Genomic DNA, 22619 nt, shown 5'->3' with positions numbered 1-22619 from the left:
TTAATGATTCAAGGAGAAAGAGTGTCCGTTGAGCCTAAATCTACTAGCTCGCAAGCATCTGAGCATCAGCCAATGACCCTAAGCCTATTCCTAAGGAGCCAAAGATATCTAAGATGACTTTACCAGATCTCATAGAGGAGGTAGGAGGAACCAATTGTCACCCCCTAGAGAAAGAACACCCCCACCCCGAGCACCAACCCCACCAACACAAATTCTACGTCCACCCCAGACACCACTACAAGCATCCATTCCACCTCTTCCACCAGCCCCACCACCTGATCGCCCTGTAAACATCATAAGACTAGAAGAGAAAAGAAAAGCCGTAGTAGTGGATCCATCCAGAGCAAAGGAGAGGGACAAGGGTAAGGAGAAGGTAACCTTTTTAGAACCACTTGAGGCCATGACTGTGAAAAGAGCTAGGAGGGAGAAGGCTACACAATCAGATGATGAGAGAAGCATCCAGGACATCCAGGCCACGACGGAAATTGGGCATCACCGACTTCCAGCTAGGGGAAAGTTCTAAGCCCTATGATCTAACATTGGATGTGGCAGAGCAAGGACCGAAGATTACATGGCCACAGCTGCTACATCTTGTACCTAAAGTAAGGCGACAATGGTCTAAAATGGTAAGTACAAGACGCTCCAAAACAAAGGTAGCCGGAGCAATTTCGGGATGCAACATGGATGACATCCTTCCAATTGTCGACGTAAACATAAAAGGAAAGAGGGTTGGAAACACCTACATTGATGGAGGTGCACAAATCTGTGTAATGAGCGAAGCTATGATGCTTCGATTAGGGCTCGAGGTTGACAGGCCTTCTCCATGCAAGGCAAAGATGGCAAACAACGCAAAAGTAAAGTGTGTGGGTGTGGTAAGTGCCGTGAAAATCAAAGCTTTCAACACTGAGGTAGAGGTAGATGTTTTTGTAATGCCTACTAAGGGGGAGGGCTATCCACTAATTTTGGGAAGGCCATGGTTGATGGCCATGAAGGCAAAACATGACTGGGGTACTGGCCTTCTATGCATGACCGGTAAGAAAGGGGAGACAATCTACTACGACATGAGGATTGGCAAGCAGAAGCAAATGAATCTAGAAACATCGACAGATGAAACCACTAGCGAATCTTCCAGTTCTGAGGAAGAGACCACATCCACCGACGAAAGTGACAGTTCCATTGATGTGATGGGTATCATTATGAAGGATCCACAAAGGGTAAGCACAACTGGTGATCCATCACCAAAAGGGCAACCCAATGAAGAGGAGAGCAAATCACCTGGCCTAGGAGGAAGTAGGTTGAAGGGTATGTTGTCTACGGAATTAACACTTGAGGAGAAAGATAGTTTTTTGCAAATGTTGATGGGATTTCCTAACCTGTTCATTGACAACTATGAAAGAATCACAGGCATTACAGTGGTGGAACGTCATATTAAGCTGAAGAAAGGGGTAAAACCAGTTGTGCAAAAGCTACGACGACTGGGGAGTCATACAAGAAAAGGCACTCTTGACCGAGGTAAGGAAACTGCTGGAGGCGGGATTCATCTATCCTGTAGAAAACTCAGAATGGGTGTCACCCGTAGTGGTGACGCCTAAAAAGAATGGTAAGTGGAGGGTCTGTGTTGACTACAAACCAGAGTTACCCGGAACGCAAAACGGGAACGGCGACGGGGACCCTCGCGGAACGGGGGAACGGCTAGGGGTCCGGAACAGGAACGGCGCGGAACGAGAGGCATAAAAAACACCCAAATAATGCTTGAGAAGGGAATGGGTGTGAGGGGATGCATTTTAATTTTTGAGTCCTTGCACACTAAAAAAACACCTAAAGTTCATTGCAAATTTGCAAAAAACTGTCTATTTCTTCCCATTTTTGAGAGTTGGGCGTTCCGAGGCCGTTCCGGCCAGTCGTTCCGGTACCAGGTGGTCACCCGGAACGGCAAAACGTTCCGAGGCGTTCCAGCTTGGCAGAGAGGAAGGGAACGGCGTTCCGGCCTTCTAGGGCCTACGGAACGCGTTCCCCGGTAACTATGCTACAAACCACTAAATGCAGCTACAAAGAGAGACCACTTTCCTCTCCCTTTCTTGGATGAAATTCTGAATGAAGTAGAGGGTTTTGAATACTATATCGTCTGTGATGGTTATTCTGGATACTTTCAAATACGCATAGCCTTGGAAGATCAGCTAAAAACCACTTTTATCACGCCATGGGGTTGTTTTGCATACAGGGTTATGCCATTTGGTCTCACAAATGCACCTGCCACATTCCAAAGATATGTCACATATGTTTTTCAACCGTTCTTTGGAACATCCATAAGAGTGTTCATTGATGATTTTTATATATATAGCTCCCGTATTTCACATTTAGAAAAGGTAACTGAAGGTTTGGCCAGGTTGCAGAGCCTAGGTGGGCAATTAAATGTGGATAAATGCCACATTGGGGAGAGTAAAGTCATTCTACTAGGCCATGAAATTTCAGCAAAAGGTATCAACGCCGACCCAAGTAAGGTGTCCGCACTCATAGCCCTACCTTCACCAACGACCGCACGTCAACTGGTCTCTTTTCTACAGAAGGTGAGATACTTAAGTAGATTCATACATCTAATATCACAACTTGTTGTACCACTGCAACAACTCACTCAAAGATCAACTTTCACTTGGGACGAGGAAAGCGAACATCACTACAACAAGGTAAAGGTCTTAGCCACACTGCCAACTATCTCACCACCTAAGTGGGATGAAAAATTCTGTCACCTCAAGTGTTGGTGATGACTCATTGGGGGTTGTGCTACTCCAAAAGGATACGACGACATCTTTCATGAGGACAATCTACTTCTCTAGTCGAATGATGACAGCAGGAGAGAAAGGTTTCACCCATGTGGAACACTTAGTCCTAGCTCTTAGATTTGCAACTACAAAGTTTAGGTCATATTTGCTGCCTAAGCAATTTGTGATTCTAACCACGGATGAAATATTTCCCTATGTTGTACAACACATGGATGTGTCTGCTAGAATTACTAAATGGCTAGTTCGTTTGCAAGAGTTTGACTACACGGTACAGGTAGAAAGCACGACAAGGGCAAGTTTGGGGGGACTCATGACCTACCAAGTCTTTGAAAGGAAGGAGAAGCAATCTAAGGAAGGAGAAGTCCGATTACCTCCAGTACCACCGATGGTAGAAGGAGCATACTCTCTCTACTTTGATGGAGCCTACAAGCGAGCGTCCGACAAAGCAGCTGCAGGCATAGTGGTCTTTGATGACAAAGAGACAAAGGTATTTTCGTTGGGCCAATTGTTAGATTCACATTCTAACAATGAAGCTGAGTATGCAGCACTAACCAAGGGTCTACAATGGTGCGTCTCGCAAGGTGTACAACGCCTTAATGTATTTGGGGATGCTCTACTTCTGGTAAGGCAAGTAAATGGAGCATGGACATACAAGAATCCTAGTTTAAGGACTCACTTAAGTGGTGTAAAAACCTTGTTGGGTAAGTTTGAAGAAGTTCAAACACGCCATATCCCAAGCGCTCAAAACCAAGAAGCAGATGCCCTAGCAAGTGAAAGACTACAGGAAGTGGTGGTTGGAGCAATAAAACTAAAGCTCCCTCTATTTCAAGGCAGTGATGCCTTGCCTAACATCATGCATTTTTTGGAAACAGGGGAATGCCCATCAGATTTAACAAAGGGACAGAAGCAATGGCTGACGCGGAAGGCCACAAGGTATCGACTCATCAATGATGGTTTGTACTGTAAGGGTAAGGATCAAATACTCAGGAAGGTCCCTCTCTCTCACGAAATCACGGGAGTAATTGCTAGCTGTCACGACGGGGTTTGTGGTGGTCACTTTGCCCTAGACATAACAAGTAGGAAAATCTTGCAGGCAGGCTTCATATGGCCTAGCCTCAACCGTGATGTACACCATTGGTGCAAAACGTGTAAGTTGTATCAAAAGGCCGGCACTAGGTCACTTATGCCTGAACCACAGACACCTATTCTCTCATATGGCCCATTTGAAAAATGGGGTATCGATGCCATTGGGCCATTACCTAGGGCCAACTCAGGAAAATTCTACATTACCATGGGGGTGGACTACATGACTAGATGGGCAGAGGCTACAGCCACCACTAGAATCACAGCGGTAGAGGTAGCTAAATTTATCTACGAGCACATATGCTGTAGGTTTGGCACACCTTTAGAGATCATCTCTGATACAGGGCCAGGTTTCAGAGCAGACTTGGTAGGAGAATTAATGCAAAAATTGGGCATTACAAGGAGGCACTCTTCACCATATTACCCTCAATGTAATGGCCTAGTTAAAAAGGTAAATGCAATGGTTTCTAAAATTATTACCAAGCAGGTAAACAATCATCCCAAAGACTGAGATAAGTATCTACTACCAGCTTTATGAACCTACAGAACTTCATTTCATACATCCTTGGGATTCACACCGTATCATCTAGTATTTGATAAGGAAGCAATCTTGCCCATTGAAGTGCAACTACAAAGTCTCAGAGTAATGGCAAGCCAACTTCAACAACCCAACATGCATTTGAGAGATCACATCATCAACTTGGAAAGACTGCAGCTGGACAGAGAAGAAGCAATAAATTATTATGCAACACAAGAAGAGCATAGACGGCTTAGCTTTAACGAGCATCTCCGGAAAAAAGAATCGAAGAAAGGAATGTTGGTGCTCCGCTACGACATTCGCTTCGACAAGCGCAAGGATAAGAAACTCCTGCTCCGATGGGAAGGCCCTTTCATCATCAGGAAAAAGTATGCCAATGGAAGCTACCAGCTTATGGAGGCTGATGGAAAACTTCATAAAACCAGGGTAAATGGTTGGCGACTTAAACCTTATTTTCTTCGATTTGACCAGGCTCCACCAATTGACATTCCAGATGAGGACACACTATCAGCCGCCACCTCCGACGATAATGATCAAACAGATGAGCTAAAGACATGAATGCCTCTAGCCAAAAGGGGAGGGCTAATGATGGGGGCTTTTCACAAGCCAAGCTCCCATACCCCTCTTCTCTCGTCCCCACCCCATGAAAACCCCCTCTTAGGGAGGGAGTGATAAAAGGCATTGGAAAAAGTAAGAAAAAAATAAAGTATGATTATGTAAATATATAAAAAAGGTAAAATAGGCCACCTTATGCCTGCGGGGTAGCCCATCTCCACCTTGCCTCCTTTTTCTTCACTGTTGCCCCGCCGGGTGTCTCTTTTCCTCTCCTCCACTCAAAAGGTCAACCCTCTCTCTCTTCCCCTTGTCCTTTCTCCTTTCTCTCTCCCCTCAAGCTACCCCACCTCTCACCAATAATGCATTATAACTCACCAATAATGCACCCTATCTCACATTCAGCTTACCCTATCTTCCAAAATAGTATACCCCACCCCCTCTTTCTCTCTCCTATCATATCCCATGACCCAAATACCCCCCTCTCTCTCTAAAAGGCGCCATGTCTCTTGTCTTGTAGCTAAATAACCTCCCCCACACTCACACACACACTCAGTTTCACTAAAAAAGGTGCCCACAAACCCATCCCCACCCGGTGGTTACCTGATTTTTCTTGTGTTCACACACATCTGCACACAGATTCACCTCTGAACACACTCCCCTCTCTCCCCTCTTGTAATTACTTTATTCTCCGTATCACCTCTCACTTTTTTTCATCAACCCATCTCTCTCTCTTAGTCTCTCTCTCATGAGACTGCTGTTCTGGCACATATACACACAGGCAGACAAGTGGGGCCCACAGTCACATGGCCTATGTAGATAATGATTTCTTCATTTCTAAATTCTAGAATTTCTACCCCCTCCTCCCCTATATAAAAAGGGGTCACCATCACACTAAGGACACACACCATCACCAAAGAGTGTATACACTATGCACTGTGTGTGCCTAGTGCACACACACACACACCCACACCATCACCATCATCGCAATCACCATGCTCGTCTTGAGCATGACCTCTACACCCTTGGGCTATGGAAGATGAAGGGAAACTAAATGAAGGATGATGGCCATAACCCTCGTGCGAGTCTTCGCCATCAACTCCCACCTATCCTCCATGTGCTCTACCACGCTCTCCCTTCTCATTCCCCTACCCTATGCTCCCCATTTCATCGCCTTATTCGCTAAATAAAGCTTGAGGTTTTGTGAGTATGTTTTCTTGCAATGTTTTGCCCATGTGAGGTGTGCGGAATCGCCACCTAGTCTTGTGTTTGGAGTGAGCTTGTGTATGTGTGAAGGGTGTGCGGATTCGCCATCCTTTTGTGGTGCTTAAGTACTAAGCCGCTATACCCCCTCCTTCACTCTCTCTCTCTCTCTCTCTCTCTCTCTCTCTCTCTCTCTCTCTCTCTCTCTCTCTCTCTCTCTCTCACTTGATCTCATTCTCTTTCCTCTTCATCATTACTCCCAAGCATCCATCTCTCTTGGATAAAAACTTTGTTATGGTGGTGTGTTGTTTGCGTCCTAGCCGTTGAAGCTAGGTGGTGCCCCCATGTTTCCTTTACCATGACAGGCTCGAGGCGCGCCATTTGGTCCCCGGTGTTTTAGAGGCCGTCGGGGTTCGAGGTTCGCTTTGCTCCCGTCACTGCTCTCCTCAATGAAAATGCCGGTCCACTAAAGACTACCCCAAGATAGGTGTATGCATCTGTATACTCCACCGTCTCCAAGCCATATGTAAAAGTAGGTGTTGACCTCCTGACCCACTGTGGTGTTAACTTGGGAAAAACCAAGGTTATGGTGTTAAACACCATAACCTTGGTTTTTCCCAAGTAAACAAACAATCCACTATCGTGGGCAAATGTGTACAAAGCATCTAAATGATGCTGCCACCTCATCCACATACATGCCAAATAGTGTAGGAGATAGCTGGTAGCCTTGTTTCACCCCAATAGTGGAGTGAACCAAATCAGAAATCCCCTCTGGAGTGCGTACATGTCCCACTACTGACTTGTATAGAGCCATGATCCCCCAAATTAACTCTTTTGGAACCCCCATCTCTTGCAATCTGCGCATCAATCTAGCTCTAGGCAGTGTATCAAAGGCTTTGCGGATGTCCACAAAGCAACAATAGAGCCGTCTTCCACTTGATCTTCCCTCCTCAATAATGGCTCTGAGTGTCAGGATATGATCAAGAGTAGAGAAACCTCTCCTGAAACCCACATGTCTTGTTGCCCGTACACCCTCTCTCTCTGCCTATCTACTCAACCGCTACTCAAGGATGGATGCGTACAACCGTGCCAATGTGTGTCCGATCATGATAGTGGGGTAGATCCCAGGCTCCATAGGATCCCCTGACTTAAAGATAGATACAATCATGGACAAACTCCAAGTATCATGTAGGCCCTCACACATGGCACGGTTAAACATCACTGCTAGAAGCTCTACAAACAAATCTTTGGCATGTAGAAAATGCTCTGCTACCAGGCCATCGTGATCATATGCTCTCCTAGTCTTCATCCTATCAATGGCTTTCTTTACCATCTCAGCGGTAAAGAAAGCACATGTGTATGGGCATGGCTCTAGCAGATCTGGAAGAGGTGGGGACCAGAGCAAAACATTACAACCGTTCCTTGTAAGTAAGGAAGATCGATACATACCAGTTAAGGACTGAGGGTCCATCAAGAAGAAAAGATAAAGGAAAGAACAAAAACCTAAGGGGGGTCAGCTAAGGGGAGGCCAATTTAGAAGTTCGAAACTCCTGGATGACAGCTTTGCCCCCTCGATAGACTGCCCCTTTACCTTTCTTGCGTGCTTCATGCATCTTCTTCAGCTTGCTTGCTTTATTCTTGAGTTGATTTGTAGTTAGTTCCTCTTCGATCCAAAACTTTTTTCCCTTGAGAAGTCGAGATCAACGTAGCAGCTTCACCCGTTCGTCTTTGTCCTTGAAAGTGAGTATGCAATGCTCGGACGGTACATGCCTATGTGTGTCTTTGATCCAAGAGATAGTTCCAGGCTTAATGTGGACATGTTGAAGAATGTCATTGAGCTTGGTGATGGCTTCCTCATCAAGTATCCGCATTGGTGCACCATGGTGGGTGGAGGTCCCCAATCCTGACCTTGAGGCCAAAAGATTCTTGTAATTGGCATTCTTGTACGACCGTCTGTATCTTGTTGTCAATCTTCTTGTATATTGCTTCATGGGATTCCTTTTGGGCCACCATGACAATCTCGGTGAGGGAGGCTTCGACTTCGTGGGCTTTTGCGAGTAGAGCTTGGCTCTCTACCTCCTTAGTGGCTTCAAGTTTTCATAACCGTTGTTTGAGTCCCTCATTCTCCTCGATGAGTTCTTGGATCTTAGCTTCGAGGGCTCTAATCCTTGCTTCTTGGCGGACAGAGTCGGGTCCTTCCTTGGTGCCGACGCCACCACAAGAACGCTCTTGCCTCAAACGGGGGTGCCGAAGGAGGACATCGGGGCCACTCGTAAAACCTTCTCAAAGGCAGGACTTGAGAACGCCAAGCTTACTTGAAACTCTAAACTGTTTGAAGTCGAAAGCTTAGACAGGTGGGATCAAAGGCTGAAATTTTTCTTATTAAGCTTGACTCTGCGCAACTTCGCTTATTAAGCTTGACGCTGTTGAACTGGTAAAAGGCTCAAAGCCTCGACGTGGCAAGATTAAAGGCTTGAGGCTTAAGGTGATTAAAATGGGGAGAGGTCGTCTGTGCAAACAGCGAGAGACATAGTCTACAGATTGTCCACCTGTGCAAACTGTGAGAGACAGGTAGCGCACGAGAGTTTTGAGCTTGGCTGAGGGCAGAGCTTGTGAAATAACATCCCCCCACAACGCCGCCCTCGCCCAGGGGGAGACAGGCTGCACAGGTAGGTTAGGCCTAGGGTTCGCACTTCTAGAGAGAGAGAGAGAGAGAGAGAGAGAGAGAGAGAGAGAGAGAGAGAGAGAGAGAGAGAGAGAGAGAGAGAAATGAAATGAAAAATGTTGTATTAACGTCTTCCAAAGCCCAGAGTGACCTATGAGACCAAACTGATACAAAAGTGGTGAATCTGTTACAATGTCTGAAAAGTGTGACAGTGTGAAAATAAATGCGAAAAACTAAATACATATAAACTTCTTAGGAGCATTCTGGGTGTCTGGCTAGAATGCTTCTAATCCTTTGTTGTAGTCTCCTCCGGTGAAGTGTGCTTCTGCATCTCGGACGTGGTCGTCTCGATTTCCTAAGCTCAATCGCCCTGTCAATGAGGGTGCCTTTGGTATGAATGTGCTTCTCCTTCCATTCCTGCTTCTCTCGATCCGACGAAATCTGTGATCTGCCTCTGAGGCTATAGTGCTCTTTGTCTTCTCATTAGATTATCCCTGTGCCGATGTAGTTCCAGTAGGTACAAGCCTAAGCACCTTTGATCTTGGTATTGCATGACTCTATCTAGAGGTCCAAAGCCTTCTTTAAATAGGCAATGGAAACGCCCACGTATCTCATAGTATACGGTGCAATGACATATGTAGTGTAATTCTGTCCCCAGCTCCATTCCGCATACCTTGCAAATTCTGCTCTCAGGTGGGATTCCCCTAAATCTGCCAAATTCAATTTCCAACTGGTGTGAGGATGTACGAATCTGACCAATAGCACATCTCAAACCATGAGACAGGTGGGTATCCATGTAGCTCAGGCGAATCACAAATCCATCTTCAGATAGCTGTAGGAAGTTTTCTTTGTAGTCGGCCATCTTCGTGCCCAATTCTTGTGTAGGGTCTACCCATGTCCTCTTAGTATCCAACTGTATAAGATCCTGACGGATGATTTTATTAATCTCCGTTCATGCAATTGCCAATCATGGAGCCTCAAGAGAGTATTGGAACAAGGGTAATCTTTCCATGCTGAACCCGTGTCTCTGAAACCACGAGGACAGTTGCGCATACCAGCATGATGTACCCCCTTTCATTGCTAATTGTCGAGAGGATTCGAGGGCCAGTCTAGTATATCGGCAATTATTTGTATCCCACAAACCATGTATAAAGGACACTGATCTGGTAAGAGCTTCAATTTCTATCGAAGGGACATCTAGTTCCGCTCGGGTAATCGCGTGTGGTACGGAGGCTTGGCTCTAATCATTCGGGAAATCATAGATACCAAACGTCTCTCCATTGACTTCCAATTATCCTGATCCACAGATGGTCCCCAAATTTGGACCCCATAAAGCATAGCCGAAGCCACCACAATATCAAAGAGCCAAAGTTTTGTTCGTGGTTCCTGAGACTGCACTTGTGAACACATCCTCTCCAACCCTCCCAAGGCCGCAGAGGCTCTAGACAATCAAGCATCCGCTGCTTTCTTAAGAGTAAACTTCAGTCCTGCAAATACAACACCAAGGTATGTGTATGCATCTGTGTACTCTATTGTATCCTGGCCATATGCAAATGTAGGTGCCGATCTCCTAACCCACTACGGTGTGGTGTCAAACACCATAACTTTGGTTTTACCCAAGTTTACCGACAGTCCACTGTCCTCCGCGAATTTATGTAATGCATCTAGCTGCCTCTGCATTCCATCTGATGATTCTGTTATCAATACAATATCATCTACATACAACAACAAAGGGATCCATGACACTGCAACTTGAGCACCTCTGTCACCCTCTCTATCAATGTAATCAAATACCTCATCTATGTACATACCAAATAAAGTAGGAGACAGTGGGCATCCCTGCTTTACTCCAACAATGGAATGAACAATGTCGGAATCCCCTTCTGGAGTACGTACATAACCAATTACAGACCCGTATAAGGCCATGATCCCCCAGATAACCTCTTTGGGGACCCCTAACTCTTGCATTCTGCGCATCAATCTAGCCCTTGGTACTGTATCAAAAGCTTTCCGAAAATCCACAAAGCAACAATACATCCTTCTCCCGCTTGCTCTTCCTTCCTCAATAATGGCTCTAAGCGTAAGAATATGATCCAAAGTGGAATAACCCCTCCTGAATCCAGCTTGTCCTGTTGCCCTTATGCCCTCATTCTCTGCCCATCTACTCAATTTTTGTTCAAGAATGGATGCGTACAGTCGGGTCAATGTGTGACCCACCATAATGGTACGGTAGTTCCCGGGTATCATAGGATCCCCTGACTTGAAGATAGGTACGATAGTAGATAATTTCCAAGATTCACGTAATCCTTCACACATGACCCGATTGAACAGACAAGCAAGGACTTCTGAAAGTAGATCCCTTGCATGGATCAGATGTTCTGCTACTAAACCATCATGATCATATGCTCTTCTTGTCTTCATCTTATCAATGGCTTTTTCCACCATTTCTGTAGTAAAGAAAGTACTAGTGGCAGGGCACGGCTCTAGCCGATCTGGTAATGGAGGCTGTCCAGATACCGTATATAATGATGTTACATATTGACCCTAAATCTCAGGAGAAGTAATCGTCGGAGGCGGTGAGTGCTCGTGAAATAAACGCCAGGCCTCATGTGAGTCCTGACTCAAGAAGAGCTGATATAAATCCTTCTCCAGTTTGGCTAAAAAAGCCCTTTTCTTGCGACGTACTATACGCCGAAGAGCAATCCAAGACTGCTTATATGTGATGATCCCAAGTGTAAGCTCTTTCTGGACCTGGGTTCTCGTCTCTCTGCATTCCTCGTCATAGCAACTGTTTTGAGGCATGTTCCCAGATCCTCTCTTCTGATCAGGTTTGAGTATGTGGGTATGCCTCTTGTGCTGCTCCATGTAGTATCTCTGTTAGCTGAGAAGTAATCTCCGCTACAGTATATACTGGCTCAGCTGCCCACATCCTATTATAGATCTTTTCCACATAGACTGAGTCAGTCTCTGGCGTAAAAGTATATCTTGTGTGTGTCTTCTTCCTTTGTACTTGAGAGGCATTGTATTGGAAGGAGATTGATAAGGTCAAGAGAGCATGATCCACTGCAATCCCAACTGGTCTGGGTCCCACCTTAAAGTCCTCGATACTAGAAATAAAGCTTGGTGAAGTCATGACATAGTCCACTGTACTCGCCCCATGCCTGTGCGGGAAGCATGTGAATCCCCCAGATAAAGGGAAATTCTCTAGACCATTAAGTATGGCCAAACCATGTGTAGTTGCCATCTCCATGAGATGTCTCCCATATTCAAAGAGAGAGAGAGAGAGAGAGAGAGAGAGAGAGAAATGAAATGAAATGATATAATAACCACTTCAACAGGCCAAAATGACCTATGGGACCAAGCCGTTACAACATAGTGAATCTGATACCATGTCCGAAATCAAAAAGAACTGAAACAAAATACAAAATACATTGTGTAGTACAATGAAAGAAGGGAGAATGAAGGGGGAGGGGGGGAGATATGGTTGGAGATCCATCTCATCTGCACTCTGGACGTCGAGAGAGTATGGCTTGAATCCTCTGTTGTAGTCTCCGTCAATGTTGTGTAGCTCCTCTTCTCAATCGCGAGCGTCTAGATCTCCCTAGCTCCAATGCTCGGTCTATGAGAATGCCAGTAGCGGTAGTATGAGTGCGGGCAGAGCTGAGAGAAAAATGAAATGAAATGTTACGAAATGTTATATTAACGTCTTCAAAAGGCCAAAGTGACCTATTAACGTCTTCAAAAGGCCAAAGTGACCTATGAGAGAGAGAGAGAGAGAGAGAGAGAGAGAGAGAGATAGATAGATAGTTCTACTATCGTTCTCGGAGGTCAAATATGACCTATGGGACCAAATGAACATGTCACGTGGTGTGAGTGGAAGTCACAAGTGACTCTCGATGCTCAAAAATGGTTGAAATGAGCGTCACAATAGAGAGTCTATGGTGGTTGGGAGAGGAAGGTATGTAGAGAGAGCTCATGTCTGAATATATGGGGAAAAGAGGACCTAATGTAGTCAAAAACTGAGCACTCAAGTAATGTGTGGTACTCACTCTCTCGCACTTGACGAGGACATAAGGTACAAAGTCGATGAGACTCCTCGCCATGCCCCAACGTCCTGTCTCGCAGCGTAGAGAATGGGAGCTAAGACAAATGGAAGCAATGGTTCAGATCGCACTCAACAGGATGGGCTCAAGGATGTAGGGATGGGTTCAGTTACCTCGTTCAGAGAAGAAGAGAGATTTGTAGTTTGGGGCAACGTGTGTGGTGTAATGGTTGAAGTGAGAACCTCCGGATTTCTCCCAAGCCGTGATACATTGACGTTGTAAGAAGGCCTCATTAACTTGGGAGTCGATCGACGCATCCTTGACCAAATGACATGCATCCCATCTTCCACTCCATTTCTTGATGTTAAGCATCCACCCCGAGCTTAGTATTTTGCTCTTGCATGTCTTTTGGACCTTTTGACTTGCTTCATATGCAATTCTAGGAAGTCGAAGCAAAAGGCTACGTTGTGTCTTAAGCATGCACTCCACAACCCTTTGCATGCGCAAGACCTCAATGGGAAGCGATCTTGACTCAAGAAGAGCGAGCATGTAGGGTGTTTGTGTATTGACTTGGAGAAAGTTGGTGAGAAAACGCTTTTGGACATTCTCAAACTCTTTCCAACTAGACTTCCCAATGCTTCCACCCCACACCTCCACTCCATAAAGAAGCACCGGTGTCACCAATGTGTCAAAGAGGTACTCTTTGAAAGCCCAACACTTGATCTCTCCAGCATTGCACATGTTCTCAAATGCATAATAAGCCCTCTTTTCAGCTTCCAAGCAACGCATTGCACAATCCTTCCATTTATAATTGGATAGAACCTCAAAGCCAAGGTACTTGAAGTGATCTACCACTTCAAGTTGCTCATTGTTGTATACAATGCATGGATTTCCGTCATTGAGGGTCTTTACAAGCATAACCTTGGTTTTGGATCCATTCACGATCAGCCCGCTATGTAGGCAAAAGCGTTCCAAGACCTCATAAGCTTTTGTGCATCTTCTAAGATATGTGCCAAGAGCACTACATCATCGGCATAAAGCAAAAGCATGATCACCGCATTTCCGATCTTAACCTCTTCTATACCTTCTCACTGCATAAAATCAAGAACCATGCATTCCAATTCATCAATGAGTAGCCCAAAGAGGGTTGGGGAAAGTGGGCATCTTTGTTTGACACCAATGGTGCTTGCAAAAAATTTTGAAATTCCATCTCCCGTACGTAATCGATATCTCACTTTTTGGTAGATGCGAAAGACTGCATGCATAAATTCTCTCGGTACTTGAAGACTTTGCATACGTCTCCAAAGATTTCCTCGCGGTACCATGTCAAAAGCTTACTTAAAATCCACAAAGCAATAATACAACTTTTTTCCTTTCAATCGAGATGCTTCCATAATCAATGGTGCTATGATGCTTTCGAAAACCTGCTTGACCAAGCACACGTTTGCCATTCTTTTCAGTCCATTCACTTATCTTCATCTCCATTATACATCCAAATAACTTTTCCATCAAAGAACCAACCATTACAGTGCGATAGTTATTCACATTGTTTACATCTCCTCCTTTGTGCAAAGGTTTGATCCAATTTGCACTCCAATCATGAGACATGCCATGCTCAAGTGCAAGGTTAAACATATTGCATATCCAATATCATATTTTCTTGCTTGTCCATTTAATCATTTCAACCTTGACACCTTGAAGGTCCCCTGCCTTGCAAGTAGCAAGTTTCTCAAGCGCATAGCATACATCTTCAATGGTAAAGAAGGGAGACATAAATGGAAGGGAGCTACAACACTCCATCTTATCAACATTGGGTTGCTCATAGAGGTTCTTACAATGCATATACATATCCTCAAGAGTCAAGTCACCAAAGCTCTCAACGCGCTTGCCTTTTAGATTTTGCCAGAACTTGCCACATGCATGTGCTTTCTCTTGTGCTAAAAGAAGTTGTTTTTCGACTTCCCACCTTCTCCTCTTCTTTTGAACAAATGCTTGGTATATGTGAGAACATTCCAAGTAAACTTCCTTGTCTTTGCTTGCATCCAATCTTAGCAAGTGTTTTCGAGCTTGACTACATTCTATGTCAAACCATTTCTTCTTGGTGCTACCCTTCTTAGACCTTTTGCAAGACATGTGTTTCACCGAAAAGCATTCCTTCGCACAAGAGCAAATTACTTCTTTGAAAACTTTCCACTTGCATTCTAATGTTGGGCTCTCTTGATGCTATCATGCTTAACATTTGGTCCACCATATCAGCATATATAAGTGCTCGTTTGAAGTCTAAATGTAGGTACAAATGATTCACATCATGATTGGAGGCTACATGCTCGGGCCGTTTACCACACTTGAGGTCAATACATAACATCCTATAATCCGATTCCGGATTCCATTCACCAAGTGTAGCTTTGTATGTATTCTAGAGTAGCTTCCGAGGACAACATATAGTCAATCACGCTATCACCATTGTGCTTTCTACATGTAAAATCATCGGTGCCTTGCCATAGAGATACACCATTTGCAATGAGCATTCCGATACTATTGCACATATGTAGAAGTGACTTTCCATAGTGATCCAGTTCTTTTGCATCATTAGAACTTCGATTATACATATATGAGTCATCCATTCTTCTTGAGACATGCGGCATGTCGACTTGTTGTGTGTCGTGTTGTAACGTATTTGTGCGAGCATTCATGTCTCCAAAAACAATAACTTCACCTTGATCCTTGTAATGAGCAATTTCTTCCTCTAGTTCAACAAGAGTTGATCTCTATCCATATCCAAGCGAGCATAAAAGTTGGAGTCATAGTGAGGAATGTAGCAACCACCCACAAACATGACTTGACCATTTGGTGGCCTGATTTTCAGCCATAAGTAGCGTTTATACTTATCTTCTTTGACAATGGAAACATCTTGCAAACCCTTTTTGGTTATACATGCTACGTCTCCTCTGCCTCTTCGTTGCTTTGCATTTTTGGCCCACATCAAAGAATGCACATCATATTTGTCAAATCCAAGAATTCGTTGCGTATTATGCTCCCATGTTTCGACAACAAGTATCACATCGGAGTCATTGGTAAGCTCATCAATGCCAATTCCCGCATTCCATGGATACCAGTTACAATTCCAAAAGCTTATTCGCAAGCGTGAGTTGGTCTCATAGATCATGTGTCCCTATTTATTGGGTGGACTTGCATCCTCCTCAAGTGTCTTTTCTTCTTGAGATGACACCTGAACCTTCTTGCTTCTTTCTTCACATGCTTTGCGACGTACATTTTGTTGCATAAGAGTGTGATCCTCATATACATTACAACCCGTTCCTTTGAGGGAGATCCAACTATTATCAAGGATGATCTTTCTCTTTACCTCATCAGCCATGGTACATACAATAGGTCTTTCTCCCAAGCGAGTGACTCCTTGTTTCCAACTCCATGTGCACCATAAGCCATGATTCCTGACATGCCAAAGTGTGTAGCAAAAAACTCATCAATAGCAACCGCAAGAGATTGGGGTGTTTCCATGCTTTACTCCTTGATTCCACGAATGACGATGTTCTTTGAGTGTTTTTTTTCGTTCTTGCAATTCTTGAGTGTCCACATTCTCTACATTCTTTGCTTGGACAACGGCTTGCGTGATAGGAGATGTAGAAACCACATTATCCTTACATATATCAGCCCATGGTTTGGATGCATTTCTCATCTCACATACATCATGTCGTATTGTATCTATCGTTTCCTCTTCAATACAGGATCACTCTCAACTTTGCTCAAACGCTCTTTCAATACATTCATGTCAACAAGAGAGCGTTTACATTCTTGAACTTCATTCTCAAGATGCATCAAGCGTATTGTTTGCATTTCAAGAACCTTCTTGAGGTGTTCATTCTCCACAACGAGAACTCTTAAAGTGCCATTCTTCATTGCAAGTGCGCGCAACTCTTCACCTTGCTTGTTGACGGTTTCTTGTAATAAGATCAAGTAAGCCATGATCATTGCTTCCGTTGTTGTAGACAATGTGGTTGGATTAGCATCCGAATTCCTTGGAGATTTTGCATCATTCTCCATGGCGAGTGTGGATTTTTCACCCTTGCGAGTTTTATCTGACATTGCCTTCAAGTCGGCAACAAAAACGAAAAGTTTTGACAGTTTTTTTAGTTCTGAGATGCTGTTACAACAAAGCCTTCCATTACACAAAAAAATTATGTCTTTGCATCAATGCGTAGAGGGCTTCGTGCTCTTCAATTGAGGTTATAGATCACCTAAATCGGAGTTCAAATGAGCGAGTTATGGTAAAAAGAGTGAACTGTTGTCTACTAGGTCAAAAAACCGTTGTCAGAGAGAAAATGAAATGAAATGAAATGTTATATTAACGTCTTCAAAACGCAAGAATGACCTATGAGAACAAACTGATACAAAAGTGGTGAATCTGTTACAATGTCTGGGTACCTTAGTACTAAAGTACTGAGTGTGAAAAGTGTACAGGTGTGAAAATAAATGTGAAAAACTAAATACAAAGTATTAAATAAACTTCTAGGAGCATTCTGGGTGTCTGGCTAGAATGCTTCTAATCCTTTGTCGTAGTCTCCTCCCGTGAAGTGTGCTTCTGCATCTCGGACGTGGTCGTCTCGATTTCCTAACCTCAATCGCCCTATCAATGAGGGTGCCTTTGGTATGAATGTGGGTACTCCTTTGTGCTGGCTGCTGGCCTCTTGCTTCTCCTTCCACTCCTGCTTCTCTCGATCCGAAGAAATCTGTGATCTGCCTCTGAGGCTGTAGTGCTCTCTGTCTTCTCATTAGATTATCCCTGTGCCTAAGCATCTTTGATCTTGGTATTGCATGACTCTATCTAGAGGTCCAAAGCCTTCTTTAAATAGGCAATGGAAACGCCCACGTATCTCATAGTATACGGTGCAATGGCATATGTAGTGTAATTCTGTCTTCGGCTCCATTCCGCAGTACTTGCAAATTCTGCTCTCAGGTGGGATTCCCCTAAATCTGCCAAATTCAATTTCCAACTGGTGTGAGGATGTACGAATCTGACCAATAGCACATCTCAAACCATGAGACAGGTGGGTATCCATGTAGCTCAGGCGAATCACAAATCCATCTTCAGATAGCTGTAGGAAGTTTTCTTTGTAGTCGGCCATCTTCGTGCCCAATTCTTGTGTAGGGTCTACCCATGTCCTCTTAGTATCCAACTGTATAAGATCCTGACGGATGATTTTATTAATCTCCGTTCGTGCAATTGCCAATCATGGAGCCTCAAGAGAGTATTGGAACAAGGGTAATCTTTCCATGCTGAACCCGTGTCTCTGAAACCACGAGGACAGTTGCGCATACCAGCATGATGTACCCCCTTTCATTGCTAATTGTCGAGAGGATTCGAGGGCCAGTCTAGTATATCGGCAATTATTTGTATCCCACAAACCATGTATAAAGGACACTGATCTGGTAAGAGCTTCAATTTCTATCGAAGGGACAGCTAGTTCCGCTCGGGTAATCGCGTGTGGTACGGAGGCTTGGCTCTAATCATTCGGGAAATCATAGATACCAAACGTCTCTCCATTGACTTCCAATTATCCTGATCCACAGATGGTCCCCAAATTTGGACCCCATAAAGCATAGCCGAAGCCACCACAATATCAAAGAGCCAAAGTTTTGTTCGTGGTTCCTGAGACTGCACTTGTGAACACATCCTCTCCAACCCTCCCAAGGCCGCAGAGGCTCTAGACAATCAAGCATCCGCTGCTTTCTTAAGAGTAAACTTCAGTCCTGCAAATACAACACCAAGGTATGTGTATGCATCTGTGTACTCTATTGTATCCTGGCCATATGCAAATGTAGGTGCCGATCTCCTAACCCACTGCGGTGTGGTGTCAAACACCATAACTTTGGTTTTACCCAAGTTTACCGACAGTCCACTGTCCTCCGCGAATTTATGTAATGCATCTAGCTGCCTCTGCATTCCATCTGATGATTCTGTTATCAATACAATATCATCTACATACAACAACAAAGGGATCCATGACCCTGCAACTTGAGCACCTCTGTCACCCTCTCTATCAAAATAATCTGATACCTCATCTATGTACATACCAAATAAAGAGGGGACAGTGGGCATCCCTGCTTTACTCCAATGGTTGAATGAACAATATCGGAATCCCCTTCTGGAGTACGTACATAACCAGTTACTGACCCGTATAATCTCTTTGGGGACCCCTAACTCTTGCATCCTGCGCATCACTCTGGCCCTTGGTACTGTATCAAAAGCTTTCCGAAAATCCACAAAGCAACAATACATCCTTCTCCCGCTTGCTCTTCCTTCCTCAATAATGGCTCTGAGCGTAAGAATATGATCCAATGTGGAATAACCCCTCCTTAATCCAGCTTGTCCTATTGCCCTTATGCCCTCATTCTCTGCCCATCTACTCAATTTTTGTTCAAGAATGGATGCGTACAGTCAGGTCAATGTGTGACCCACCATAATGGTACGGTAGTTCCCGGGTATCATAGGATCCCCTGACTTGAAAATAGGTACGATAGTAGATAATTTCCAAGATTCAGGTAATCCTTCACACATGACCCGATTAAACTGACGAGCAAGGACTTCTGAAAGTAGATCCCTTGCATGGATCAGATGTTCTGCTACTAAACCATCATGATCATATGCTCTTCTTGTCTTCATCTTATCAATGGCTTTTTTCACCATTTCCGTAGTAAAGAAAGTACTAGTAGTAGGGCATGGCTCTAGCAGATCTGGTAATGGAGGCTGTCCAGATACCATATATAATGATGTTACATATTGACCCTAAATCTCAGGAGAAGTAATCGTCGGAGGCGGTGAGTGCTCGTGAAATAAACGCCAGGCCTCATGTGAGTCCTGACTCAAGAAGAGCTGATATAAATCCTTCTCCAGTTTGGCTAAGAAAGCCCTTTTCTTGTGACGTACTATACGCCGAAGAGCAATCCAAGACTGCTTATATGTGATGATCCCAAGTGTAAGCTCTTTCTGGACCTGGGTTCTCGTCTCTCTGCATTCCTCGTCATAGCAACTGTTTTGAGGCATGTTCCCAGATCCTCTCTTTTGATCAGGTTTGAGTATGTGGGTATGCCTCTTGTGCTGCTCCATGTAGTATCTCTGTTAACTGAGAAGTAATCTCCTCTACAGTATATACCGGCTTGGCTGCCCACATCCTATCATAGATCTTTTCCACATAGACTAAATCAGTCTCTGGCGTGAAAGTATATCTTGTGTGTGTCTTCTTCCCTTGTACTTGAGAGGCATTGTATTGGAAGGAGATTGAAAAGGTCAGGAGAGCATGATCCACTGCAATCCCAACCGGTTTGGGTCTCACCTTAAAGTCCTCGATACTAGAAATAAAGCTTGGTGAAGTCATGACATAATCCATTGTATTGGCCCCATGCCTGTGCGGGAAGCATGTGAATCCCCCAGATAAAGGGAAATTCTATAGACCATTAAGTATGGCCAAACCATGTATAGTTGCCATCTCGATGAGATGTCTCCCATATTCAGTGTGTTCTTTATCTTGTGAGTTTCTAGTAAGCCCTCTCTATGATAAATCCACTTCTCTGAGCATTTCCTCAGAAGTATCATAGAACACTGCTTGAGAGTTGGCCGTTCTGGCATTAAAGTCTCCTAAGAGAACGATGTCTCCATCTCTAGAGAACTCCCATATGTCATTATTCAATATGGAGAAAGGGGACTGTCCTTTAGGTGAGGAGTAGACTAATGTACTTGGAGGGAAGTAGCATATAGCGATATATAGAAATCTACCTGTCTCGGCTCTCATTCTCACCCACATATACCTTGCTTGCTCATCTTTCCTGATAATCTGTAGTAGTGGTTTCAGCTCCTCTTTAAATAAGACTGCTACTCCTCCTGAACCCCGGCTACCCCGTAGACATCTCTTGTCTGGTCGACGAGCTATTTCCCATAACTAACCCTTCACATGTGGCATAAGTTGTCCCGGTATCTGGTGTGTCTCTGAGTAGAAAACTATATCTATGTCCCTAAAGCTGTCTTCAAAGGCACCTACATCTAGCCTATATGATCCATTACAATTCCACGCCGCTATCCGGAGCGTCGCCCCATAGGTCTCGCACCGTCATGTTGAGCACTTTTCCAAAACCACTACTTTCCCTCCTCTATAAAAGGCGATTTTCCCCTTTTCTCTTGCTGCCCTGATCTTTGGCATCAACTCTTGCATGTGTGCCACTTGTGCCAATGTAAGGTCATCTCCCAAGAAAATACCGGTTTTCTTAAGAGTTGGCCTCTTCTTTAGAAATTCTTTCCTTATTTCTATATTCGGGAAGCGTAGAATAAGTGCCCTATCCTTTACGTTTCCCTTCTCATCAATTCCTTTCTTGCCCACTCTCCATGCACTTGTGTGAGTAGGCTCTGTGATGCCCATGCGTTGTAGCAGTTCCTTCACTTCTTCATCTACATTCTCTTTGTCTTTGACTCCTGTGACCCGCACATGCAGAGCCCGATTCTTCCTTTTCTGCTCTTCCTCAATGGTCATATTAACAATGGTGGAGGTAGGTGTGGTCTCGGGTATCTGGGCCTTCCCTTTCTTCGCATCCTCAATCCATTTCTCTGCTTCATCAACCTTTTATTGTGTCTTAAAAAGACGTTCCGCCCATGAAGATGCCGTTTTCGATTTCTGTTCATCTCCTTCCCGTAGAGCTGTCATCGCCCATGAGAGAGAGAGAGAGAGTGACTATTTTTAGCCAGATCCACGGGGCTTGAAACAAACTATATCAACCTGCAAGTGGTTTTCCTATAATGAGAGAAACAAGGTATGATCTATGCAGTAGGAGTCTCCTTGGCAAAAAATAAAGCAAGCACACAAAGGTTTACATCCAACTACTAAAACACCTTGTTGGCCACATAGAAAGAGAAGGGAAAGACAACTTACAAATCAAACGCACAGAAGTTTAAAGCAATGTAGGGGGCAATCCCAAGCAACGAAGGACCGAGGCCACTGTAAAATGACAAGAAGCCTTCTTCCCTTACCATATTGGTTGCTACCTGCTCACTCACATATTTTCAAAATAAGAGCTATCAAAACGCCAATCCAGAGCCTGCAACCAAAAAAAATTTGATATAGAGTTATCTACAGAATTTACTTGAATCATAGATTTGGAAGCGGGATCTACAGCCAAGCGCAAACGAAACACATCAAGCGGATATGTAACCTGTAAAGAAAAGCACTTGGTCAAGTCCCTGCCCACTTTGAAAGAGAGATTACAAAACATTCACATTAGTGACTTTTGCTGCAACAAATATAGCTCATTATTTCTCATCTGCTTCATGCCCTCTGATATGAAATTTTATCTAATATCTGCCCTTTGTTGATTAATTCTGGGCTGATCATCAACATGACAATATAGCAGCTTGTACTTGGGGTACTGACCCAAGCAAATCGGATTCGGAGGTTGTCATGCATAGTGAAAAATAAACATACTTTGGTTTTTGATACTTACTTCAGTTTATAACCTCGTTTACTAGTGGTCAACAAAGAAACATTCATAGAGATTGTTACTGATGTTGCTGGAATTGTGAGAAGCCATTACACTTGAAATGAGGGCTAGGGAGGTGTGTGTACATAAATACAGCTTAAAGGTGGACACATGAATTTGAAGATGATCTACTCAGTTACAGGAATAATTAAGATTATGCCAAACAAGTTCAAAGACTAAGTCAGCCACTGTACTGGTTACATGATGTCCAAGGG

At 44.2% G+C, this 22619-nt stretch overlaps 1 protein-coding gene across 2 annotated transcripts in view; it reads right to left on the bottom strand.

The window, feature by feature from the left end:
- LOC147462775 (putative envelope ADP,ATP carrier protein, chloroplastic) overlaps positions 1-22619 on the bottom strand; it is an 82846-nt gene that overhangs the window by 28171 nt on the left and 32056 nt on the right. For both annotated transcript variants that reach the window (XM_086485474.1, XM_086485484.1), the window contains 2 exons: positions 22012-22080; positions 21801-21913 (listed from right to left, as the gene is read on the bottom strand). In XM_086485474.1, coding sequence (XP_086341600.1) covers positions 21801-21913; positions 22012-22080 — 182 coding nt within the window. The remainder of the gene's footprint in view (positions 1-21800; positions 21914-22011; positions 22081-22619) is intronic.

The sequence above is a fragment of the Adiantum capillus-veneris genome, chromosome 2, assembly GCF_014529385.1.
Source record: "Adiantum capillus-veneris isolate H3 chromosome 2, ASM1452938v2, whole genome shotgun sequence".
Taxonomy (NCBI): domain Eukaryota; kingdom Viridiplantae; phylum Streptophyta; class Polypodiopsida; order Polypodiales; family Pteridaceae; genus Adiantum; species Adiantum capillus-veneris.
The sequence above is the reverse complement of the archived record's forward strand: the minus strand, read 5'-3'. Positions and strand labels throughout refer to the sequence as shown.